Source organism: Capricornis sumatraensis, chromosome 6 (assembly GCF_032405125.1).
Source record: "Capricornis sumatraensis isolate serow.1 chromosome 6, serow.2, whole genome shotgun sequence".
Classification (NCBI taxonomy): Eukaryota; Metazoa; Chordata; class Mammalia; order Artiodactyla; family Bovidae; genus Capricornis; species Capricornis sumatraensis.
Window position 1 is genome coordinate 92,850,007 of NC_091074.1, and position 27,744 is coordinate 92,877,750.

The following is a 27,744-nucleotide window of genomic DNA, read 5'->3' on the forward strand; positions in this document are numbered from 1 at the left end:
GTCAGATCTGCAGCTGGTATGCACAAATTGGCTTAGAATACTCTCCAACATAGAGTAAGTTGATTTAAGTAAGTAGGGCTTAACTAAGTCTGGTTAAGTGTGTCACAAGTGCATGAATCAAAAGGTGATGTATTCGTTCCAGGAAGGAATAGAATGTTACTTTGAACAGTCTGTAAAACCTATATGTAATCCACTCAAGATTTAAAATAATAAAACATTTATCTGAAATGTACAGCCTTCTGGAAAGTTGTGTTCTATCTATGAAAACATTTCCTCTCTGCCTTCCTGTTAATTGAGGCTTCCCTAGTGGCTCAGATGGTAAAGAAGCTGCCTGCAATGCAAGACACCCACGTTTAATTCTTGGGTTGGGAAGGTCCTCTGTAGAAGGGAATGACAACCCACTCCAGTATTCTTGCCTGGAAAACTCCATGGATAGAGGAACCTGGCTAGCTACAATCCATGGGTTCACAAAGATTTGGACACAGCTGAGTGACTTTCACTTTCTGTTAATAATTTTTCACAGATTTAACACTTTAACTCCTCAGTTGCTGATGTTATTACCAAAATAAACTTGTCTTCATGGTTGAGGGAGATGGAGTTGATCCATTGTGATTGCTGTCTGGTCAAATGACTCTGCCAATTTCTAATCATGTTTCTTCATTCAAAATATTTCTTTTTATATCCATCAAAGTCTACTTCTCACATCTTCATGTACACCAAATAAGAAATATCTGGTTTCCTTAAAGGAAACAATTACATTCACCATTGCAATGAAAAGAATAAAATACTTAGGAATATATCTACCTAAAGAAACTAAAGATCTATATATAGAAAACTATAAAACACTGGTGAAAGAAATCAAAGAGGACACTAATAGATGGAGAAATATACCATGTTCATGGATCAGAAGAATCAATATAGTGAAAATTAGTATACTACCCAAAGCAATCTATAGATTGAATGCAAACCCTATCAAGCTACCAATGGTATTTTTCACAGAGCTAGAACAAATAATTTCACAATTTGTATGGAAATACAAAAAACCTTGAATAGCCAAAGCAATCTTGAGAAAGAAGAATGGAACTGGAGGAATCAACCTGCCTGACTTCAGGCTCTACTACAAAGCCACAGTCGTCAAGACAGTATGGTACTGGCACAAAGACAGACATATAGATCAATGGAACAAAATAGAAATCCCAGAGATAAACCCACACACCTATGGACACTTTATCTTTGACAAAGGAGCCAAGAATATACAATGGAGAAAAGACAACCTCTTTAACAAGTGGTGCTGGGAAAACTGGTCAACCACTTGTAAAAGAATGAAACTAGAACACTTTCTAACACCATACACAAAAATAAACTCAAAATGGATTAAAGATCTAAACAAAAGACCAGAAACTATAAAACTCTTAGAGGAGAACATAGGCAAAACACTCTCCGACATAAATCACAGCAGGATCCTCTATGATCCACCTCCGAGAATACTGGAAATAAAAGCAAACATAAACAAATGGGACCTAATTAAAATTAAAAGCTTCTGCACAACAAAAGAAACTATAAGCAAGGTGAAAAGACAGCCTTCAGAATGGGAGAAAATAATAGCAAATGAAGCAACTGACGAACAACTAATCTCAAAAATATACAAGCAATTCCTGCAGCTCAATTCCAGAAAAATAAACGACCCAATCAAAAAATGAGCCAAAGAACTAAATAGATGTTTCTCCAAAGAAGACATACAGATGGCTATCAAACACATGAAAAGATGCTCGACATCACTCATTATCAGAGAAATGCAAATCAAAACCACAATGAGGTGCCTTTTCATGCCAGTCAGATTGGCTGCGATCCAAAAGTCTACAAGCAATAAATGCTGGAGAGGGTGTAGAAAAAAGGGAACCCTCTTACACTGTTGGTGGGAATACATGCTCAAAATTCTCCAAGCCAGGCTTCAGCAATATGTGAACCGTGAACTCCCTGATGTTCAAGCTGGTTTTAGAAAAGGCAGAGGAACCAGAGATCAAATTGCCAACATCTGCTGGACCATGGAAAAAGCAAGAGAGTTCCAGAAAAACATCTATTTCTGCTTCATTGACTATGCCAAAGCCTCTGACTGTGTGGATCACAATAAACTGTGGAAAATTCTGAAAGAGATGTGAATACCAGACCACCTAACCTGCCTCTTGAGAAATCTGTATGCAGGTCAGGAAGCAACAGTTCGAACTGGACATGGAACAACAGACTGGTTCCAAGTAGGAAAAGGAGTGCGTCAAGGCTGTATATTGTCACCCTGCTTAGTTAACTTTTATGCAGAGTACATCATGAGAAATGCTGGACTGGAGGAAACACAAGCTGGAATCAAGATTGCTGGGAGAAATATCAATAACCTCAGATATGCAGATGACACCACCCTTATGGCAGAAAGTGAAGAGGAGCTAAATAGCCTCTTGATGAAAGTGAAAGAGGAGAGTGAAAAAGTTGACTTAAAGCTCAACATTCAGAAAACGAAGATCATGGCATCCGGTCCCATCACTTCATGGGAAATAGATGGGGAAACAGTGGAAACAGTGTCAGACTTTATTTTTGGGGGCTCCAAAATCACTGCAGATGGTGACTGCAGCCATGAAATTAAAAGACGCTTACTCCTTGGAAGGAAAGTTATGACCAACCTAGATAGTATATTCAAAAGCAGAGACATTACTTTGCCGACTAAGGTCCATCTAGTCAAGGCTATGGTTTTTCCTGTGGTCATGTATGGATGTGAGAGTTGGACTGTGAAGAAGGCTGAGCGCCAAAGAATTGATGCTTTTGAACTGTGGTGTTGGAGAAGACTCTTGAGAGTCCCTTGAACTGCAAGGAGATCCAACCAGTCCATTCTAAAGGAGATCAGCCCTGGGATTTCTTTGGAAGGAATGATGCTAAAGCTGACCCTCCAGTACTTTGGCCACCTCATGCAAAGAGTTGACTCATTGCAAAAGACTCTGATGCTGGGAGGGATTGGGGGCAGGAGGAGAAGGGGACGACCAAGGATGAGATGACTGGATGGCATCACGGACTTGATGGACGTGAGTCTGAGTGAACTCCGGGAGATGGTGATGGACCATCACGCAGCCTAGCGTGCTGGGATTTATGGGGTCACAAAGAGTCGGACATGACTGAGTGACTGAACTAACTAACAGCCACTATGGAGAACAGTGTGGAGATTCCTTAAAAAACTGGAAATAGAACTGCCTTATGACCCAGCAATCCCACTGCTGGGCATACATACCAAGGAAACCAGAATTGAAAGAGACGCCTATACCCCAATGTTCATCGCAGCACTGTTTATAATAGCCAGGACGTGGAAGCAACCTAGATGTCCATCAGCAGATGAATGGATAAGAAAGCTGTGGTACATATACACAATGGAGTATTACTCAGCCATTAAAAAGAATACATTGAGTCAGTTCTAATGAGGTGGATGAAACTGGAGCCAATTATGCAGAGTGAAGTAAGCCAGAAAGAAAAACACCAATACAGTATACCAACGCATGTATATGGAATTTAGAAAGATGGTAATGATAACCCTGTATGTGAGACAGCAAAAGAGACACAGATGTATAGAACAGTCTTTTGGACTCTGTGAGAGAGGGAGAGAGTGGGATGATTTGGGAGAATGGCATTGAAACATGTATAATATCATATAAGAAATGAATCTCCAGTCTAGCTTCGATGCAGGATGCAGGATGCAGGATGCTTGGGGCTGGTGCACTGGGATGACCCAGAGTGATGGTATAGGGAGGGAGGTGGGAGGGGGGTTCAGGATTGGGAACACGTGTACACCCGTGGTGGATTCATATTGACGTATGGCAAAACCAATGCAATATTGTAAAGTAATTAGCCTCCAATTAAAATAAATAAATTTAAATTAAAAAAAGAAATATCTGGTGAGTTCAGATTATATTAAACACTCTTTCCATAGCTTTTCCCATGTCAGTTGAGTCAGAACAGGGTCAAGCAGGGAGAAGGGTTGCAATTTTAAATGATTTATAAGGCCCCTAAAAAAATATACATTAGACAGAAATCCTAGTTTTCACTGGTCTATACGAATGAATTACAATGTGTCTTTCTTGAAATAGCAAGACATGACTAATCAGAGTTGCAACAAATTGGAGTTATGCTTGGAATGATTTGAGCTGAAACAGTTTGGATGAAGGCATGTGAAGATGTGCTGAATGACACATACTTAAGGAGGTATCAACAAGTATGTATCATTAAGTTGATAAGGTATACTTTGTAAATGAAAATGAGACATTTAACTTCTTCTCACCACCTGACCCTTCCAGAATTTGCCATCACCACCTGAATCTCCTGTGACTTGATGGTTTATTGCCACCAGATTAAAACTAGTTACATGAGTCCTGGTTAGATTTGTTTTCTTTGCTTTGAAATTCTTTATGTTTCTCTCTCATAATATGATTTTCTAAATGCCACTATCTGTATCACTTATTTTGTCTACTTATAAGGGTATCTCTCACATTGTCCACTGTGTAACCATCTTCTGTGTGTATAGATATTTATATGTCTGTGTATATAGATATCTACATCTATATGTATGTATAATAAATATTTACATCTGTATGTACATAGATAGTTATATTTCTTTTTATGTAGATATTTATGTTTCTATGTACCCTGGCATTTATATCTCTATGTATATAGACAGTTATATAACTATGTACTTAGAATTTACATTTCTGTGTACCTAGATATTTATATATCAATGTTCCTAGACATTTATGTATCTATGTACCTAGAATTTACATTTCAATGTAATCTAAACATTTATACATCTAACTACATGGATATTTATGTCTCTATGTACCTAGAATTTATGTACACATATGCATAAGCAAATACATGTCTTACAAGTGTAACAGGGCCTGGAGAAAAGGGAACGCTCCTACAAATATAGTCAGACATGATGACTAAACAACAACAAAATGGAAAATATATTTGGTTCACCTGCCACCAATAACACATTGTATATCAGTGTTACTACAATATGAAATAAAGGTTAATTTAAACAAGAATGCACAGGGGTACTTCCCTGCAGTCCAGTGGTTAAGATTCTGTGCTTACCTGGATGAAATATGAAAAAAAATTCTGATTGAAATTATATTCAGTTCAGTTCAGTTCAGTTGCTCAGTCGTGTCCAACTCTTTGCGACCCCATGAATCACAGCACGCCAGGCCTCCCTGTCCATCACCAACTCCTGGAGTTTACTCAAACTCATGTCCATTGAGTTGGTGATGTCATCCAGCCATCTCATCCTCTGTCGTCCCCTTCTCTTCCTGCCCACAATCCCTCCCAGCATGAGAGCCTTTTCCAATAAGTCAACTCTTTGCATTAGGTGGCCAAAGTATTGGAGTTTCAGCTTCAACATCAGTCCTTCCAATGAACACCCAGGGCTGATCTCCTTCAGAATGGACTGGTTGGATCTCCTTGCAGTCCAAGGGACTCTCAAGAGTCTTCTCCAACACCACAGTTCAAAAGCATCAATTCTTCGGTGCTCAATTTTCTTCACAGTCCAACTCTCACATCCATACATGACCACAGGAAAAATCATAGCCTTGACTAGACGGACCTTTGCTGGCAAAGTAATGTCTCTGCTTTTCAATATGCTATCTAGGTTGGCCATAACTTTCCTTTCAAGGAGTAAGCGTCTTTTAATTTCATGGCTGCAATCACCATCTGCAGTGATTTTGGAGCCCCCAAAAATAAAGTCTGACACTGTTTCCCCATCTACTTCCCATGAAGTGATGAAATTATATTATGCCTGAAAATTATACTATTTTCAGGAAAATGTATTTACATATTCTCATCTAAGGCAAGCTTGTCAGAAACACACAGAAAACTGCCATAGGAAATCATATATAAATTCAATCTAAAATATGACACAAATGAACTTATTTATGAAACAGAAAGAGATTCACAAATCTAGAAACTAATGGATGCCTGTGGGGATATGGTTGTGGGTGCTGCCAGATGAGGGTAAAGGTTAAGAGGTAAAAATCACTATGTACAATGTATGGAAAATAATAGGATATAGTATGCAGCAGAGAGAAATAAAGACATGATTTTGTAATATCTTTAAATGGCATATATTCTATTAAAATATTGAATCACTATGTTGTATCTCAAAGCAAATATATAATGTAAATCAACTGTAACTCAGTTGAAAAAGAAACAGTGGATGGATAGCTACAAACACAAGAAATAATCAAGGATGAAGGTTAGCAAAGTAAAAATGGGAAATTTTTAGGAATAGAAATTCCCATCAAGAAATTAATTCAGATGAAATTGCTAAAAATGTTCATTGGTTCATCCGCTAGATGGAACAATATGAGGATCTTCAAAAAATATAACATAGAAGTGCCTTAGGAAGCAGTAATCACATGCCTTGATACAGTCAGAGAAAAGCAACATGTTCAAAGACAAGGGTACCCTTACCATTCCTGCCAGACCAGTTTCCATAGCAAGGACACTGGTGCGACCTAAGTGTACAAGGACACAGAAATGAATAAAGAAAATGGGTTCTATACACACAATGGTATATTAATCAGTCATAAGGAACAATGAAACAATGCCATGTTCAGGCACAGGCAAGAAGGTAGAGATGATCATAGCAAGTGCAGTAAGAGAGACAGGGAGTGACAAATAGGATATGATGCAACTTCTAGGTGGAATCTAAAAATGGATGCATATGAGCTCTTTGAGCCAAGATAAACAGTTCATAGACTTAGAAAACACTCTTCTCACTTACTGTTAGCAGAGAAGAAAGGTTTTGGAGTGAGCTACCTGACTAACAAGTGTACACTACTATTGAGAAAATAAGCCCCAAGGACCTACTAGGTAACACTAGGAATGATACTCCACTTTGTGTCATAATCTATACATGAACAGTCCCTGAAATACAGCATATACACATCAATGTGTGAGTGAATCAAGTGACTATGAATTTAAATTTAAAAAACAGCTGCCTTATAATTCACCTATATACTCAAGTTCAAATAACTGGATAAACACAATAAATATATAAACATATACTGACTCTATTCCCTTCATCGCATGGTTACCTTGGCTGGTATCACATCTCTGAAGATTGGGCAGGCTTGGGTCCCAAGGGTGGATTGTTGTGGGGCTCAGGGTCCTGGGAGGATGTGGCAGGCAGTGTGACCCCATAATGTTGCTGGAGTGCCTCTTGCCCTCTGCAGAAGCCCTCCATCTCTAGATACAGGTGAAGTAAATTAAGAGATTTGAATTAACATAGACACACATATATATCCAATAGATGATGGAAAACAACCTGCTGAATAGCAGATGGAAGTTTACTGAACACACTGTAATCACCTAGGTGGGAACAAGAACTTGAAAGAGAATAGATAAATGCTCATATATTAATGTGCACCCGAAACACACATAATATCAGAAATCACTTCGATTCCAATATAAAATCACACAGAAATAACCCGGGGGGGGGGGGGCGGGGTGGAAATGTGGAAGCAACAGTTAGAACTGGACATGGAACAACAGACTGGTTCCAAGTAGGAAAAGGAGTATGTCAAGGCTGTATATTGTCACCCTGCTTATTTAACTTTTATGCAGAGTACATCATGAGAAACACTGGGCTGGAAGAAGCACAAGCTGAAATCAAGATTGCCGGGAGAAATATCAATAACCTCAGATATGCAGATGACACCACCCTTATGGCAGAAAGTGAAGAGGAACTAAAAAGCCTCTTGATGAAAGTGAAAGAAGAGAGTGAAAAAGCTGGCTTAAAGTTCAACATTCAGAAAACGAAGATCATGGCATCCGGTCCCATCACTTCATGGGAAATAGATGGGGAAACAGTGGAAACAGTGTCAGACTTTATTTTGGGGGGCTCCAAAATCACTGCAGATGGTGATTGCAGCCATGAAATTAAAAGACGCTTACTCCTTGGAAGGAAAGTTATGGCCAACCTAGACAGCATATTCAAAAGCAGAGACATTACTTTGCTGACTAAGGTCCGTCTAGTCAAGGCTATGGTTTTTCCAGTAGTCATGTATGGATGTTTGAGAGTTGGACTGTGAAGAAAGTTGAGCGCCAAAGAAGCAATGCTTTTGAACTGTGGTGTTGGAGAAGACTCTTGAGAGTCCCTTGGACTGCAAGGAGATCCAACCAGTCCATTCTGAAGGAGCTCAGCCCTGGGATTTCTTTGGAAGGAATGATGCTAAAGCTGAAAATCCAGTACTTTGGCCACCTCATGCGAAGAGTTGACTCATTGGAAAAGACTCTGATGCTGGGAGGGATTGGGGGCAGGAGGAGAAGGGGACGACCGAGGATGAGATGGCTGGATGGCATCACCGACTCGATGGACATGAGTTTGGGTGAACTCTGGGAGTTGGTGATGGACAGGGAGGCCTGGCGTGCTGCGATTCATGGGGTCGCAAAGAGTCGAACACGACTGAGCGACTGAACTGAACTGAACTGAATAATGCTGCCGCCTTGTGGCCATTTTCTGTAACAATAGCTTGAAAAGCTGTGCTGTTGGGCATCGAGTGTTCTCAAGGCCAAAGGGTCTCTTAAGTCAAAAACAGATGATCTTAACAAACGTCCTAGGGGTGGTCATCAGAAAAGAATTCAAAACAGGGCCAAGTTACAAGAAGCCGCCTCAAGAGGTAACATGGACTCACCCTTGAAAAGAAATCACATGAAAAGAGGTCAATTTCACAAAATATTAGAAATGCAAATCGAAACCACAGGAACTCGACAAACACTAAAGGTGTGAAGGTGTGGAGAAAAGGGAGTATTCCTCCCCTGATGCTGGGAATATACATTTGTAACAGACACTATGAAGTATCGTTCGAGGGTAATTAAAACTAAGAAAATGAGAATGAGGTTAGAACACTCTCTAACACCATACACAAAATTAACTCCAAATAATAAAGATCTCAAGGTCAGGAGGGAGTCTATGAAATTCTTAAGGAAAACATAGGCAGGACACTGGATGATATAAACTACAAGGTCTTTTGGGGTTTGGATGACAACATTACAAGGTCTTTTGGAATCATCCCTTAGAGCCATGAGAAATAAACCAAAAACAGCAAAGCATGACCTACTTCAATTTCAAAGCAGGTGCCCAGGAAAGGAAACCTTAAGGAATGAAGAAGGCAACCCAGAATATGAAGAAATATTTGCAAACCATGATATCCACAAGGAATTCATCTCTGAAACCAGCAAGCAACTCACAATTTGGTCAGATTTAAATAAAATTTATTCTGTAAAAATATTGAATCATTATGTTGTATTGCAACACAAATATAGTTATGTTAATATACTATACTTAAATTACAAAAAATATTTGATGTAGAGCTACAAACACAAAAGAAAAACAAGAAGAAAAAAGAAATGAATGAAAATGGAAAACTTGATACAACAGAAAAAAACAATTGAGACATCACTTTGGATGAGATTATTATAAATCACATAAACTAGATTTACTGCTTTAATCTTTGCTTCAAAAAGAACTAGTCAAGAGAGGCCAAAGAATCTACCAACAAGATAAATATGGACAAGGAAGTTATGCAAAAGTCACATTTTACCAAGCCCATGTTTTGATAATGAGTACCATCATAAGATGCATAAAAAATTTGATGATTTTTTTAAAAACAATTCAAAAGGTGTTAACTCTGAAAATGTATTTCTCATATTTTTATCTAAGCCCCAATTTTTCTGGATGAAATGTGTAGAATTTCCTATTTCAGGCAGGAAATTCTGCACCCCAGTTTCCCTGAATGAAATATGGGGAGTTTCACACTTCAGGCACCTCAATTTTCCTGCATGAAGTATGGAGAATTTGACATCTCTTGCAGGAAAATCTGCACCCCAATTTTCTTGGATGACGTATGGAGAATTTCATATTTCAGGCAGGAAAATCTGCATCCCAAGTTTCCGGGCTGAAATATGGAAATTTTCTATATTTCAGCCCAGAAACTTGGAGTGTAGACTCTGCACCACAGGTTTTGGGCTAAAATATGGAAAATCTCATACTTCAGGCAGAAAATTCTGTGCCCCCAGTTTCCTTGCTGAAATATGGAGAAATTCACAATGCACCATTCCATGAGAAAAGAGGTCAGGGGAGAGTGTTCTGTGAGTGTTGACTGCCATATCTGTTGTTACCCTGATTAGTGAATCTGTCCTGTCAGAGGACTTCCCAGGAAGAAGTGGCAAGCAGCCTGTTTCTTTCAGAAAACAGAAAACTAGACCAAAGCTTTTGCTATAATGAATAGAGAAGTGAACCGGTGTGATTTTCTAGCAGGACTGAGGCTGCAACTATTGACCTCTCACAGTTGGAAAATAATTCTTTAGCCATTAGACCCCAGGTCCCAGGTTTTAAAAAAACCATATTTTCCTGCATTGTAAAGAGCTTTGTAAAACACATGTAGGAAGCTGTACCACTCCATGAGAAAGGAGTTCAGGGAAGAATGTTCTGTGTTCTTTGAGCGTTGACTGCCATAGCTGTTGTTACGCTGATTAGGTGAAACTGTACTGTCAGGTGACTTTCCAGCAAGAGGTGGCAAGCAGCCTGTTTCTTTCATTAAACTCAAAAACTTTTCCAAAGCTGTTTGTGAATGAAGAGAAAAATGAACCAGTGTGGTTTCCAGGCAGGTTGAGGCTGCAATTATAGAGCTTCCACAGGTGGAAAACATTGCTTTTACCATAAGGGCACAATTCCCAGGTTCACAAAGGCATGTTTTCTGGCTGTTTCAGAGTTGTATAAAGACACAGGTAGAACACACTGTACCATTCCAATTGAGATAAGATGTCAGGGGAGAGTGTTCTTTAAGTGTTGACTGGCAAACCTGTTGTTACCCTGATCAGAGAATCTGTCCTGTCAGAAGACTTCCCAGCAAGAAGTGGCAAGCAGTCTCTTTCAGAAAACTCAAAAACTAGATCAAAGCTGTTGTTATAATGAAGAGAGACATGAACCAGTGTGTTTTTCTGGCCAAATCAAGGCTGCAACTATTCTGTTTTCACCATGAGAAAACACTTTGCCATCAGGCACCAATTCCCAGGTTCACAAAAACATGTTTCCCTGCATTTTCAGAGTTCTGTAAAAACACTCCTATGAAACGATGTACCATTCCTTGAGAAAAGATGTCAGGGGATAGTGTTCTATGGGTGTTGACTGCCATACCTGTTGTTACTCTGATTAGGTGAAATTTTACTGTCAGATGACTTCCCAGCAAAACATTGGAAGCATGCTTTTTATTTCAGAAAACTCAATATTGTGAACAAAGCGGTTGTAATGAAAAGAAAAATGAAGAAGTATGTTTTTCTTGCAAGTTTAAGGCTGCAACTATGCAGCTTATACTGGGGGAAATACTTCTTTTGCCATAAGTTCCCAGTTTCCAGGTTTACAAAATCATGCTTTCCTGTAGTTTCAGAACTGTGTAAAGACCTCATAGGATACACTGTACCATTCCATGAGAAAACAGGTCAGAGGAGAGTGTTCTGTGAATGTTGACTGCCATACCTGCTTTTACCCTGATTAGGTACTGCTGTTACTCTGAAATGGTGCTGTTATGTGACTTCCCACCAAGAAGTAACAAGCAGCCTGTTTGTTTGTTTGTTTGTTTTTCAGAAAACTCCAGAATTTGACAGAAGCTATTGTATTGAAGAGAAAAATGAACCAGTGTGTTTTTCTGGCAGGTTTGAGGCTGGAATTATCCAGCTTCCAATGGTAAAAAATACAACTTTTACCATAAGGGCCTAATTCCCAGGTTCACAAAAGCATGATTCCTGGCTGTTTCAGAGTTGTGTAAAGACATACCTATGACACATTGGACCATTCCATGAAAAAGGTTGTCAGGGCAGTGTTCTGTGAGTGTTGACTGCCTTATCTGTTGTTACCCTGATTAGGTGATTCTGTACAGTCAGACAACCTCCCAACAAGAAGTGGCAAGCAGCGTGTTTCTTTAGGAAAACTCAAAAACTTAACCAAAACTGTTGCTGTCATGAAGAGAAAAATGAACCAGTGTGTTTTTCTGGCAGGTTTGAGGCTGGAATTATCCAGCTTATAAATGTGGAAAATACACGTTTTGCCATAAGGGCCCAATTCCCAGTTTCACAAAAGCATGTTTCCTGGCAGCTTCAGAGTTGTGTAAAGACACACCTAGGACACACTGTACCATTCCATGAGAAAAGATGTCAGGGGAGATTGTTCTCTGAGAGTTGATTTTCATACCTGTTGTTATTCTCATTAGGTGAAACGATACTGTCAGGTGACTTCCCTGCCTGAAGTCGGAAGGAGCCTGTTGCTTTCATAAAACTCCAAAACTTAACCAAAGCTATTGCTTTAATGAGGAAAATGAAACTGTGTTTTTATGGCAGCTTTGAGGCTGAAACTATCCAGCTTTCACAATGGGAAAATACTTCTTTTGCCATCAGGCCCCAATTCCCAGGTTCACAAAATCATGTTTCCCTGCAGTTTCAGAACTGTGTAAAGACATTCCTAGGACACACTGTACCTTTCCATGAGAAAATAGGTCAGAGGAAGTGTTATTTGAGTGTTGACTGCCATACCTGCTGTGACACTGATTAAGTGAAATAGTAGTCATGGGACTTCCTAGCAAGAAGTGGCAAACAGCCTGTTTCTTTCAGAAAAATAAAAAAATCAACCAAATCTGTTTGCAATGAAAGGAAAAATGAACCAGTGGGTTTTTCTGGCAGGATGAGGTTGCATATTTCCAGCTTCCTAAGGTGAAAAATACAGGTTTAGCATCAGGGCCCAATTCCCAGGTTTACAAAAGCATGATTCCTGGACATATTGTACCATTCCATGAGAAAAGATGTCAGGGGAAAGTGTTTTGTGAACAAATTGACTTACAAACGCATGCTCAGAATGGAACTCATTCATAAGTAGGGGACTTACTGTAATATATAAAGCTTAGCTAGGACTAGAAATTCAGAAACTATGAAAGAAGAGACGGGCATATTTAAATATGTAAAAATTACTTGTGAATGAGAACTATCATATACAAAGTCAAGAGACAATAAGTTTTTTCTTAAGTTACTACATTTAGTATATAAAGAGCTGTAACATACTGACAAGACAATCCAAAAAGCAAAATTTATGAACAGTTTATAAAGACAACCTGCAAATTAGCAAAGTGGTAAAGGAACTTTTAAACAGGTATATCAATATGTCCATTAAAATAAAACTAGTTATCACTTTGAAATCATAAAATTCCTCAAGGTTAAAGAATAATAGCTACTTTTGATAGAGGAGAAGGGCACATTTTTATCCTATTAGAATTAGGAAATATTAGTCTTATTCAAGAGAAATCTGGCAACCTCTGTTAAAGTAAGAAAACATAATTCAATCCATCAATCTCATTTTTACAAGGGAAAAGAAGGCTCTAGTAGGTAAGAGCCTAATTATGCTGTCCTCTAACCTGTTTTCTGTGCCACCTCTTGAGGATGGTGGATCAGTTTTCCTTGTGACAAAACTGTCAATAAACAGTGGCAAGTGGTTGAAAAAAATATGGCATGTCCATACCATGGGCTCTTCAGCTGGTTAAAAGTACTATTGAGTTTAAAAGATGCCAAAACGCATGTATAATTCTAATTAAGATAATGAAAACACACGAGTGAGTGAAGTAGCTCAGTTGTGTCCAACTCTTTGCGACCCCGTGGACTGTAGCCTACCAGGCTTCTCCATCCATGGGATTCTCCAGGCAAGAATACTGGAGTGGGTTACCATTTCCTTCTCCAGAAAACACACATATGTGTGCACAAATAACATATTAAGGTGTCCATATGTGATCATGTGTAAAAAGAAAAATATAAGAAGCTCATCAACATTGCTTATCTGTTGACAGACTGTTGATGGCTGGAGTTACTGAGAATGGAGAAAGTATACAATTCAAGAGACAAAATATGTCACACTTAATAAAGTTTTGCATGTATGCACATGTGTGTGTTTTTAATTAAAAGAGAGGCAATTTTTGGACTGGCCTATTTATCCTCACTTGTTCTACAGACATGAGCATGAAATCAAAGCAATAAACAAGATGAAAACTTGCTTCTAGAGGAAGACTTCTTCCACTGTATCAAATATATAGTTTCCTTCTAGTATTAATTTTGTGGCATTTTAAGAAAATGATATATTCTTAGAAGATTTACTTTTCTTGGTTATTTATCTGTTGTCAGTAAGGTGTAACTCGTGGACAAAGACATATACAAATTACAATAATCATAGGGCCTCTCTATTGTGTATGGTTAGTCACTCAGTTATGTCCAACTCTTTGCAACTCCATGGAGTAGCCCACCAGGCTCCTCTGTCCATGGGGATTCTCCGGGCAAGAATACTGGAGTGGGTTGCCATGCTCTCCTCCAGGGGGTCTTCCCAACCCAGGTCTCCTGCACTGCAGGTGGATTCTTAACTATCTGAGCTACCAGGGAAGCCTTTTTAAAAATATAATTATAAATTACATAAATTATAAATGAATAATTTATAATTCTGACTTGTGTGAGAAAACTTTCTCACTTTTAAGAAATAAACAATTTTACTTGTGTATAAATACAGAACTGATTTATGAAAGAAAATATTCCATTTAGTGCATTAATCTTCCTCTAACAGAAAATTTCTGATAACTTCCAGCTGTGGAGTTCTCTAGTTATTGCTTTTATAGGTTTTTCCCTCCAAAATGAGTTTCTCCAATGAAGTATAATTTATGAATGCACTTCTACTCAAATTAATCAGACAAAAGTTCTCTCCCCTATGAATTATCTGATGCATAAATATTGGTTTGAGTGAAAGCGTTCTCATACTTACTGAATTAACAGAACAAGATTCTTTTTTGAAAAATTAACATAAACTGCACTTTAATTTAAAAATTTATATTTCAAGCTGTCTTAAAATAATTTTGCTGTAAATACAAATGAATTGTATTATAGTACTGTCATTAAAAGATATGGCTAACTCATACTACTTTCCCTAGTCAAGTCTGTACCCTACATTTCCCTCAATCAGTTTATACTGACCTTGGGATTTACCTACTTAAGGTTTAGTTCTCATATTCCACTGATAATTTTCCATCATCCATTCCTCAGTTAATTCCCAAGTATTCCTTGAGATACAGGGAGGCCCACAAAACAGTCTTCCTTTGTCCTAGGAATTAACAGTATGTTTATAAAAAGAAAAGTGTCTCTTTTTGGGGGGTGAGGGTCTTATTCATATAAATTATACTTTTTTAATGTATCTGAAAACAAAAAGGTTGAAAATCATCTTTCTGTGTTGACCAAAAAGTTCATTTGGGTTATTCCATACTATCGCATGGAAAAACAAACATTTTGGCCAACTCAATATTTTTAACTCACTGACTTCAACACCAGTTTTCATTAACTTAATTTTCTATTAATCATCCAAAGAAAATAAAAACATACTCTCAAAAAAGAAATCTAAGAGAGTCCTTGCCAATCTCCTCCTTTTGCTAAAGTTTGACAATTACTATAATAAAATTTTATACCACCAGAAATTTTCTCACATTAGTTTATAAAGTGTTTAACACAAGAGTGAATGACAACTTCTACAACAAAAATTGGGAGTAAAGTCACATTACAAATCACAGCACTTTCATTTTTATGTTAGTTGGAAAGTTTTGATTTTATATATATATATTTCTGGACTCTGCATTCCAGGAACAGCTATCTCAGTAAATTGAAATTTCCTGCTAATGGCAGTGTAGGTAGTCTGTACCAGCTTTCCCTCTGTGAATTAAAAACAGTGGAAGAAAATATTAAATATGTTTAATTTTGTGATAGTATTGGAGAGCTATAAAGGAAGTGAGAAATTGCAGGAATTAGAGATAAGATGTGAGTGTGTGCTAAGTCACTTCAATTGTGTCTGACTCTTTGCAATCCTATGGACCATAGCCTGCCAGTCTCCTCTGTCCATGGGATTCTACAGGCAAAAATACTGGAGTGGGTTGCCTTTTCCTTCTCCAGGGGATCTTCCTGACCCAGGGATCAAACCCTCATCTCCTGCATTTACTGCATTGACAGGTGGGTTCTTTACCACCAGCACCACTTGGGAAGCCCTGAGATGAGACATAACCTCTGGAATTTGGAATTCCTTTTTTTAAAAAGAGGTGTCTGTTAATTCTTACAGCAAATATTGGACAACAGAAGATTAACACAGCCTTTTGACAAATTTATGTGACTTGGATGATCGAAAAAGGAAGGGAGTTCCAGAAAAAACATCTATTTCTGCTTTATTGACTATGCCAAAGCATTTGACTGTGTGGATCACAATAAACTGTGCCAAATTCTGAGAGAGATGGGAATACCAGACCACCTGACCTGCCTCTTGAGAAACCTATATGCAGGTCAGGAAGCAACAGTTAGAACTGGACATGGAACAACAGACTGGTTCCAAATAGGAAAAGGAGTACATCAAGGCTGTATATTGTCACCCTGCTTATTTAACTCATATGCAGAGTACATCATGAGAAATGCTGGACTGGAAGAAGCACAACTTGGAATCAAGATTGCCGGGAGAATATATCAATAACCTCAGATATGCAGATGACACCACTCTTATGGCAGAAAGTGAAGAGAAACTAAAAAGCCTCTTGATGAAAGTGAGAGGAGAATGAAAAAGTTGGCTTAAAGCTCAACATTCAGAAAACTAAGGTCATGGCATCTGGTCCCATCACTTCATGGGAAATAGATGGGGAAACAGTGGCTGACTTTATTTGCGGGGGGGGGGGGCCTCCAAAATCATTGCAGATGGTGATTGCACCTATGAAATTAAAAGACACTCACTCCTTGGAAGGAAAGTTATGACCAACCTAGATAGCACATTAAAAAGCAGAGATATTACTTTGCCAACAAAGTTCCGTCTAGTCAAGGCTCTGGTTTTTCCAGTGGTCATGTATGGATGTGAGAGGTGGACTGTGAAGAAAGCTGAGTGCCAAAGAATTGATGCCTTTGAACTGTGGTGCTGGAGAAGACTCTTGCGAGTCCCTTGGACTGCAAGGAGATCCAACAGTCCATCCTAAAGGAGACCAGTCCTGGGTGTTCATTGGAGGGACTGATGCTGAGGCTGAAACTCCAATACTTTGGCCACCTCATGCGAAGAGCTGACTCATTGGAAAAGACCCTGATGCTGGGAGGGATTGGAGCAGGAGGAGAAGGGGACAACAGAGGATGAGATGGCTGGATGGCATCACTGACTTGAGGCACATGAGTTTGGGTGAATTCTGGGAGTTGGTAATGGACAGGGAGGCCTGGAGTGCTGTGATTCATGGGGTCACAAAGAGTCAGACATGACTGAGCAACTGAACTGAACTGAACTGAAAGGAATGAAGAGCTTTCCAGGAGGCTCATTTGATAAAAATGTGCCTGCCAATGCAGGAGATACAGATTTTATCCCTGGGTCAGGAAGATCCCCTGAAGAAAGAAATGGCAACCCACTCCAGTTATTCTTACCTGGGAAATCCCATGGACAGAAGAGCCTGGCAGGCAACAGTCCATGGAGTTGCAAAAGAGTCAGACACGACTTAGTGACCAGACGACAAATGGACAAAAGTAGAATTAAGGTCCTTCAGTGGAGGAGGGGCCTGATAAACCTCTCAAAGACCTAAGTCTTGAAGAGTATCCCCTAAGAATAAGAGTGAAAAAAATTAAAGAAGCCTTCACAGGGACTGAAACCCAGTTTCGAATAATCTCAATATATGATTGGATGAAGGCAATCGGGGACTACTCGTGTTCCTAGACTGTTCACCTGTTAAAAGCAAAGACAAACCCTCTCTGAAAGATGATATCATCCAGACCATCTAATTATATCTACAATTTTTAATATATAGTATCTAAGCTGTTCATCTACAATCACAAGTTACATGAGAAAACAAGATATCATCAAAACCCAATAGAAACAACAACGAACAGAAAAGGGCTAACAAGAAATCTAGACAATAGGGTCATCACTAGAAGAGATGGAAGATAATCAAGTAACTGCATAATTTGAATAAATAATAACTAAAAATTTCCCCAAGTGTGCAAAAAACCCCACTAAGCTACAGGTTTTTAAAAAAGACTGCAAATCCCAAGCAGAATACATATAACATCGTACCTAAGCATATCACCGTCAAACTGTTGACAGCCTAAAACAAAGACATAGATTTTCAAGGAGTGAGAGAAAAGAATTTTAAAAAGAACATAACCTTCAAAGATAACTAGATTGAAAGCTTAATTTTCAACAAAACAATGAAAGACAAATCATAACAAAATATCTCAAAATACTAATAGGAAATAAAACTTAGAATTCTAAACTCAGTAAAAGCATCTTTTAAAAATGAAAGCAAAATTAAGACATTTTCCAACAAATGAAAACAGTTTGTCACCAGCAAACATACACTAAAAGAAATACTAAAGGCTGTTGTTCAGTCAGAAGAAAAAAGATTCAAGAAGGAAAATTAAAGGACAAGATAAGTAACAAAAAGGGTAAATATGTGCATTAATTTAAGTGAATATTGAAACAGTAATGACTAATGAAATAGTGATGATTGAACATGTCAAATACATATAGAATTAAAATGGATGACATCAATACCATATAAGTCAAAAAGGAAATAACAATATTCTATTCATCTTACAAAGAAAATGGTGAGTACTAATTTACATTAGTCCTTAATAAGTGAAGTATGCATAGTGTATTAATATCTTACATAGTAAAATTTGAGACAAAAAGCATGACTAGAGATAAAGAGGAATATTTTATAATGATTCAGTTTCAATTAACCAGAAAGAGTATAACAAGTCTAAATGTAAATGGATGTAGAACCAAAGACTTAAAATATATAAAATGAACATTGGTAGCTATAAGGAGAAACAGATTCACAATTACTCTGGAAGACTAGAACACACTTCATTCAGTACCTAATAGAATAAAAAACCAAAAAAAAAGTTTTTAAAAAATAGAGGATTTGAGATAGAAATTAATTAAAATCAATTTGTAGAGATTAAGAGGAGATAGGAATACTCTTTCAAATGTGCTGCTAAGTCGCTTCAGTCGTGTCCAACTCTGTGAGATCCCACAGATGGCACCCCACCAGGCTCCACCGTCCCTGGGATTCTCCAGGCAAGAACATTGGAGTGGGTTGCCATTGCAACTTTCTTCTAAGAACACAAACTCAAATGCAAGACAATTGCCTCATGGTAATCACTGCAGATGGTGACTGCAGCCATGAAATTAAAAGATGCTTACTCCTTGGAAGAAAAGTTATGACCAACCTAGATAGCATATTCAAAAGCAGAGACATTATTTTGCCGACTAAGGTCCGTCTAGTCAAGGCTATGGTTTTTCCTGTGGTCATGTATGGATGTGAGAGTTGGACTGTGAAGAAGGCTGAGCGCCAAAGAATTGATGCTTTTGAACTGTGGTGTTGGAGAAGACTCTTGAGAGTCCCTTGGACTGCAAGGAGATCCAACCAGTCCATTCTGAAGGAGATCCGCCCTGGGATTTCTTTGGAAGGAATGATGCTAAAGCTGAAGCTTCAGTACTTTGGCCACCTCATGCGAAGAGTTGACTCATTGGAAAAGACTCTGATGCTGGGAGGGATTGGGGGCAGGAGGAGAAGGGGACGACAGAGGGTGAGATGGCTGGATGGCATCACTGACTCGATGGATGTGTCTGAGTGAACTCCAGAAGTCGGTGGACAGGGAGGCCTGGCGTGCTGCAATTCATGGGGTCGCAAAGAGTAGGACACGACTGAGCGACTGAACTGAACTGAACTGAACCTAATATATCCCCTACATGGATCATAGCCTTGTCGTGATGATGGGCCTCGCATAACTGAATGAAGCTATGAAACATGCCATGCAGAGCCACCCAAGATGGATGAGCCATAGTGAAAAGTTCTGACAAAACACAGTCCACTGGAGAAGAAAAGGGCAACTCATTCCAGTATTCCTGCCAGAGAACCCCATGGACAGTATGAAAAGGCAAAAAGGTATGACATGGGAAGATGAGTCCCCCAGGTTAAAAGGTGTTCAATATGCTATAGGGGGAAACCAGAGGGCAGTTACTAATAGCTCCAGAAAGAATGAAATGGCTGGGCCAAAGGAGGAACCATGCTTAGCTGTGGATGAGCCTGGTTGTAAAATGAAGTCCAGCACTGTAAGAACAGTAAATATTGCATAGCAACCTGGAGTATTAGGTCCATGAATCAAGATAAATTGGCCATGGTCAGGTAGGAAATGGCAAGAGTGAACACCGACACCTTAGGAATCAGTGAACTAAAATGGACAGGAAGAAATAGAGTGCCTTTCATAGTCAACAGAACAGTCTGAAACAGAAGTCTGCATTTTGGGTGCAGCCTCAAAAATGACAGAATGATGTCCATTGTGTCCAAGGAAAACCATTCAACATCACAGTAACACAAGGCTATGCCCCAATCACTAATGCCAAAGAAGCTGGGGTTCACTGATTCTATGAAAACCAACAAGACCTTCTGAAACTAATATCAAAAAAGATGTCCTTTTTATCATAGGGCACTGGAATACAAAAGTAGGAAGTCAACAGATAACCAGAAAAACAGGCAAGTTTGGCCTTGGAGCACAAAAGGAGGCAGGGCAAAGCTAACAGAGTTTTATCAAGAGAACACGCTGGTCATAGAAAAGACCCTTCCCCAGCAACCTAAGAGATAACACTACACATGGACATCACCAGATGATTAATACTGAAATCTGATTGATTATGCAGCCAAAGATGGAGAAACTCTATACAGTCAGCAAAATCAAGACATGGAGCTGACTGTGACTCAGATCATGAGCTCCTTATTGCAAAATTCAGACTTGAAGAAAGTAGGGAAAAACCACTAGGCCATTTAAGTGGTTAATCAAATCCCTAAATCAAATCCCTTATGATTATACAATGGAGGAGGCAAAAAAATCCAAGGGATTAGATCTGGTAGACAGAGTGCCTGAAGAACTAAGGATGGAGGTTTCTAACACTGGTCAGGAAGCTGTGATCACACCAATCCCAATGAAAAACAATGCAAAAGAATGCAAAATGGTTGTCTGAGGAGATATTACAAATATCTGAGGAAAGAAGAGTAGTGAAAGGCAAAAAAGGCAAAGATATACCCAACTCAATGCAGAGAATATCAAGAAGAGATAAGAAGGCTTTCTTAAATGAACAATGCAAAGAAATAGAGGAAAACAATAGAATGGGAAAGACTAGAGACCTCTTCAAGAAAACTGGAGATATCAAGGGAACATTTCATGCAAAGATGGGCACTATAAAGGACAGAAAAGGTAAGGACCTAACAGAAGCAGAAGAGATTGAGAGGTGGCAAGAATGCACAGAATCATACAAGAAAGGTCTTAATAACCTGGATAATCACAATGGTGTGGTCACGCACCTAGAGCAGGACATCCTGGAGTGTGAAGTCTAGGGGCCTCAGGGAGCATTATTATAAACAAAGCTAGTGGAAGTGACAGAATTCCAGCTGAGCTATTTCAAATCCTAAAAGATGATGCTATTAAAGTGCTGCATTCAATATGTCAGCAAATTTGGAATACTTAGCAGTGGCCATGGGACTGGAAAAGGTCAACTTTTAATCCAATCACAAAGAAAGTGTGTATGAAAGTGTCAGTTGCACAGTCGTGTCTGACTCTTTCCAACGCCATGGCCTATAGTCCACCTCTGTCCATGGAATTCACCAGAGAAGAGTACTGGAGTGGGTAGCCCTTCCCTTCTCCAGGGGATCTTCCTGACCCTGCGATCAAACCTGGGTCTCCTGCATTGCAGACAGATTCTTTACCGTCTAGCCTAATCACAAAGGGCAATGTCAAACAATGTTTAAACTATGATACAATTGTACTCATTTCACATGTTAGTAAGGTTATGTTCAAAATCCTTCAAGCTAGGCTTCAGCAGTGCATGAATTGAGAATTTCCAGATGTCCAAGTTGGGTTTCGAAAAAGTAGAGGACCCAGAGATCAAATTGCCAGCAACCATAGGATCATGGAGAAAGCAAGGGAATTCCAGGAAAACATCTATTTCTGCTTTATGGATTACACTAAAGCCTTTGTTTGTGTGGATCACAACACAACACACTGTAAAATTCTTAAAGAGATGGGATTTCCTGACCACCTTACCTGTCTCCTGAGAAACCTGTATGTGGGCCAGGAAGCAACAGTTAGAAACAGACATGGAACAACTGGTTCAAAATTCAGAAGAGTATGACAAGGTTGTATATTGTCACCCCGCTTATTTAACTCATATGCATGCAGGGTACATGATGTGAAATGCCAGATGGGATGAATCACAAGCTGGAATCAAGACTGGCTGGAGAAATACCAACAATCTCAGATATGCAGATGATACCACTCTAATGACAGAAAATGAAGAGAAACTAAAGAGCCTCTTGATGAGGGTGAAAGAGGTTTCAAAGCCAGCCTGAACTCAACATTCAAAAAACTAACATCATGGTATCTTGTCCCATCATTTCATGGCAATTAGAAGGGGATAAAATGGAAGCAATAACAGATTCTATTTTCTTGGGCTCCTAAATAACTGCAGACGGTGACTGTAACCATGAAATTAAAAGACACTTGCTCCTGTAAAGAAAGCTATGACAAACCTAGACAGCATATTAAAAAGCAGAGACATCACTTTGCCAACAAAGGTCTGCTTAGTCAAAGCTATGGTTTTTCCAGTAGTCATGTACAGATACGAGAGTTGAACCATAAAAAGGGCTGAGCGCCAAAGAATTGATGCTTTTGAACTGTGGTGCTGGAGAAGACTCAATCTTGAGAGTCCCTTGGACAGCAAGGAGATCAAACCAGTCAATCCTAAAGAAAACCAACCCTGAAGATTCATTGGAAGGACTGATGCTGAAGTTGAAGTTCTAGTACTTTGGTCACTTGATATGAAGAGCTGACTCACTGGAAAAAACCCTGATGCTGGAAAGATTGAAGGCAAAAGGAGAATGGGTTGACAGAGATGGTTAGCTAGCATCACCAACTCAATGGACATGAATTTTAGCCAATTCTGGGAGATAATGGGAGAGAGTGGAGCCTGGTGTGCTATAGTCCATAGAGTTGCAGCGAGTGGGACATGACTGAACAACCGCAACAAACTTAGTATGTAATAAATAAATAGAGGATGCATTAACAAAGTTGGAAGGAAAGAATTCTAGGTTTTAAAACTCACTTTCTTAATTTGTCTCTTTAGATAAAGAAATCATTCAAAAAGTAGAGGTTTCTGTAAAAGACAATGAGAATCCAGAGTGCCCAATCTGTAACCTGTGGCTAACTTTCATGATCTCAGAACCAGCTATAGTGTAACAGGTAATCTTTGGGGCTGCTGCTTACATCATTGATCACTTTTGAGATATAGTCTGGGAGCACTTTATACCTCTTAGGCATGAGTTACCTGCTGCCATGGTAGGGAATTAATAAACAAGGAAACATGTTAGTTACCTAAAGATGCCTGTGAATATTCAAGTAAGTCTGTGGTTTTTGCCAATCTTGAAGTCAAATTATAAATTTTAAAATTATTAATCCAAATTTCCACACACTAATAAACATTGTAAGCTATAAATAATAGTGACATCCCAAAGAAAAGAAAAAAGTAGAGTCCATCTTTGTATCTTTAATTTTCACAAACACTTCTAGATTGTTTTTATTATACATCTGAATTGTCTATACTGTTGCCTTGATTTCAGTGCCCATACAGTGCTTGGACAATGAAAATTTTTCTTGGAAATCTACTCAAGAAATTCCTTTGGTCAACATTGAATATTTTTGCTATACAGGGCATGAACAACTCAACAGCCCTGATTTATAAAGCTGCTTATCCAAAACGTGAAATAAGAACTATTGACAAGTCATCTCCTTGCACATGTACTATTATTTGCAGGTGCTTAAAAATCCCAGCATCTGTCAAGTAAACAAGCATGCCATTAATCACTGCTTAAACACTTTCTCCAAAGCGTCTGCCCATATGTATAAAACTGGACATAAGCTATGAGATCCAGATATTCATACTTCTGACTAGACAGAGGAAAATATTCTTGCGTTACCCCTTGCTTCTTAGTCAAGCTATAGCTCCTCACAACTTTGTGTCCCTACCCCATGATTGTGGCACTGGGCATTCTACTTCCTCAGTATTAGATTTCTGATGTACACTAAATTGTGCTTTCCAGTTAAAGTCTTTCCTAAAGTCACTAGATTTATAAGGTTTCTGTTTAGTATGAATTTTCTGGTGTTTAATAAGATTTGATCTGATGGAGAAGGCCTTTCCACATTCAGTACACATATAAGGTTTCTCTCCTGTGTGAATTCGGTGATGTTCAAGGAGTTGTGACTTCTTAATAAAAGCCTTCCCACAGTCACTGCATTTATAGGGTTTTTCTCCAGTATGAATTCTCCTATGTCGATTTAAATGTGACTTCTGGATGAAAGACTTCCCACATTCAGTACAAATATAAGGTTTCTCTCCTGTATGGATTCTCTGATGCATAATGAGTGTTGATTTTCGTGCAAAGGCTTTCCCACATTCACTACACTCATAATGTCTTTCTCCAGTATGAGACTGTTGATGTATATGGAGGCCTGACTTTCGAGTGAAGGCTTTTCCACAGTCATCACATTTATAGGGTTTCTCACCAGTATGAATTTTCTGGTGTGTAAAGAGATTTGATCTGTCCGTGAAAGCCTTTCCACATTCAGCACATCTGTAGGGTTTCTCTCCTGTGTGAATTTGCTGATGTACATGAAGTTGTGACTTCTTTGTGAAAGATTTCCCACAGTCACTACATTCATAAGGTTTCTCTCCAGTATGAATTCTCTCATGTGTAATAAAATGTGACTTGTGGAAGAAGGCCTTCCCGCATTCAGTGCAAACATAGGGCTTTTCTCCTTTATGAATTCTCTGGTGCATACTCAGTGTTGACTTCTGAATAAATGCTTTCCCACATTCATTGCATTCATAATGTCTCTCTCCAGTGTGACATTTCTGATGTATCCTGAGCCGTGACTTCCAGGTGAATGATTTCCCACAGTCACTGCATTTATAGGGTTTCTCTCCAGTATGAATTTTTTGATGTTTAATGAGATTTGACCTGTCAGTAAAGGCCTTCCCACATTCAGTACATACATAGGGTCTCTCACCAGTATGAATTTTCTGGTGTATAATGAGATTTGTCCTGTGAGTGAAGATTTTCCCACATTCTGAACATATGAAGGGATTCTCCCCTGTGTGAATTCGCTGATGCACATGGAGTTGTGACTTCTTTATAAAGGACTTCCCACAGTCATTGCATTCATAAGGTTTCTCTCCAGTATGAATTCTCTCATGTGTAATAAAATGTGACTTTCGGATAAAGGCTTTCCCACATTCAGTACATACATATGGTTTTTCTCCCGTGTGAATTTTCTGATGCATACTTAGTGTTGACTTTCTTGTGAAAGATTTTCCACACTCAATACATTCAAAGTGTTTCTTGCCAGTATGAGCTTTTTTGTGTATACTGAGATTTGAATTGTGAGAGACATTTTTTCCACATTCACTGTAATCATAGCGGTTTTTCCCTCCAGTAGGAATTCTCTGCAGTCTGAACAGATCTAACTTCTTGAAAAAGGCTTTTCCACGTGCACTGCATTTATAGTCAGTCTCCTCAGTATGAGGAGTTTTCTCATGGTTTGAGTTGAGGGAAAATTTCTTCCCATATTCAGTGCTTACATAGGATTTTTCTCTTGTATAAACCTGAGGCACAGCAAATTGGGACTTCTGAGTGAAGATCATGTCACATTTGGTGCACTCATGATGCTTCTCTTCAGTATAAATCCTTTGATGTGCAAAAAGGTGTGTCTTATGGGTAGAGAGTTTTACACAATCAGAAAATAAATGGAAGTCCTTCCTACTATGATGTTTTTGATGCTGAATGAGAGCTTGCTTACTCAGAAGTTTCTTACATTGATTATATTCACAAGCATTCATTTCTGTATGAGAATTCATACAAGTAAAAGTATTACCATATCCAATAACCTTATCAAAATTTTCTGTTGCATTGTTTCTATTACAATTACATAAGCTTACAATAGGCTTCAAACTCTTTTGAAATGAGTCATAGTTATGGAGTCTTTTTCTTGAAGGAACAAGGTTTGTGTTTACATGAAATTTTTTCCCAATGTCTTTATTATAGTCACAGTTCCCCTTATTAGCTAGTGTATCCTTGTTGGTGAAGATGATAGGACTTAAATGTTTGTTCTGGTTTTCCTTATCTCTTCCTGTCTGTTTATCATCTTGCCAAAATTCTTCTAAAATGGAATATAGATCATCTCTTGGGAAGAGACAAATTCCCTCAAACCAGACTGAAACATCTTCAGATATTCCCTGTTTTGATGTTTCAAAACCAATATGCTGATCTAGAAAATAAAATACACAAAGAACAGTTAGCAAAACACAGAAGGGATGATAGAGTGGATACAAGGTGAACACAGAGAAATGGGAGAGGTTCTATATAAATGTAATAATAAATATAGATAAATATATAAAATAAGAATATATATAATAATCTCTTTATATGAAATAATATGCAATAATAAAATAAGCCCTTACATTTACTGTCTGATAAACAATAAAATTTAGATGTCTCAGGCATTGTTCTAACTCATTTAAACATCAACATAACTTTTTGCTATTAATGTTATTATTGTCCCTACTTTACAGATGAGGAAACTGAGCCACAGAAGAGTTAAGAAATGTGCCCAAATCATGCTTAGTAATTGGGGAAGATGAGATTCAAACTGAAATATGCTGTTCTGAACATGCAGCAGAACTACATAATAGGTGTTAGAAGAACAAAGTGACAAACCATGTGGCTAAAAAATATTTCTGAGTCTAGATTCTTATTATCCTTCATCTATAAATCTTAATCTCTCTGCTTTCTCTTTTCCCTATTAACCACTGTGCCCTAAATATAAATTTATTTATGTACAGAAATATATTGTAGCCTCAGTCATCCTGAATTAGCTTTACCATTACAAACAGTAAATATATATCTATGATTCAATTCTTTATGCCTGGTTTTGGGGTGCAGATACACACACTTAATAAGGAAGAATATAACAGCAAAAAGGGCCAACTCTGAAGCAGAAACAGAAGTTGTTCATTAAAAGCTGTCCCCTTCCTTCAACAGTGTTAAGCTTAAGAAAAACACCAATACAGTATACTAATACATATATATGGAATTTAGAAAGATGGTAATGATAACCTTGTATGTGAGACAGCAAAACAGACACAGATGTATATAACAGACTTTTGGACTCTGAGGGAGAGGGAGAGGGTGGGATGATTTGGGAGATTGGTACTGAAACATGTATACTATCATGCAAGAAATGAATCGCCAGTCTATGTTTGATACAGGATACAGGATGCTTGGGGCTGGTGCACGGGGATGATTCAGAGAGATGATATGGGGTGGGATGTGGGAGGGAGGTTCAGGATTGGGAACTCATGTACACCCGTGGTGGATTCATGTCAATGTATGGCAAAACCAATACAGTACTGTAAAGTAAAATAAAGTAAAAAAAAAAAAAAAAGGTGTCCCCTTCCTTCAACAGTGTTAAGCGTGTAGCCAAGCATGTGTCTGTCTCAAAACAACAGGCATATACAGCCTCATTTGTAGGTAAATCCAGGTA

General features: G+C 38.5%; 1 protein-coding gene across 2 annotated transcripts in view; it reads right to left on the reverse strand.

Moving 5' to 3' along the window:
* The window catches only part of ZNF484 (zinc finger protein 484), a 358,371-nt gene that overhangs the window by 325,916 nt on the left and 4,711 nt on the right, over positions 1 to 27,744 (reverse strand). Inside the window, exon 3 of one of the 2 annotated variants that reach the window (XM_068974025.1) lies at positions 24,338 to 26,469. In XM_068974025.1, the coding sequence (XP_068830126.1) occupies positions 24,338 to 26,469 (2,132 nt within the window). Of the gene's footprint in view, positions 1 to 23,903; positions 26,470 to 27,744 lie in introns of those variants that run through there. The other variant, XM_068974026.1, reaches the window with a different exon arrangement.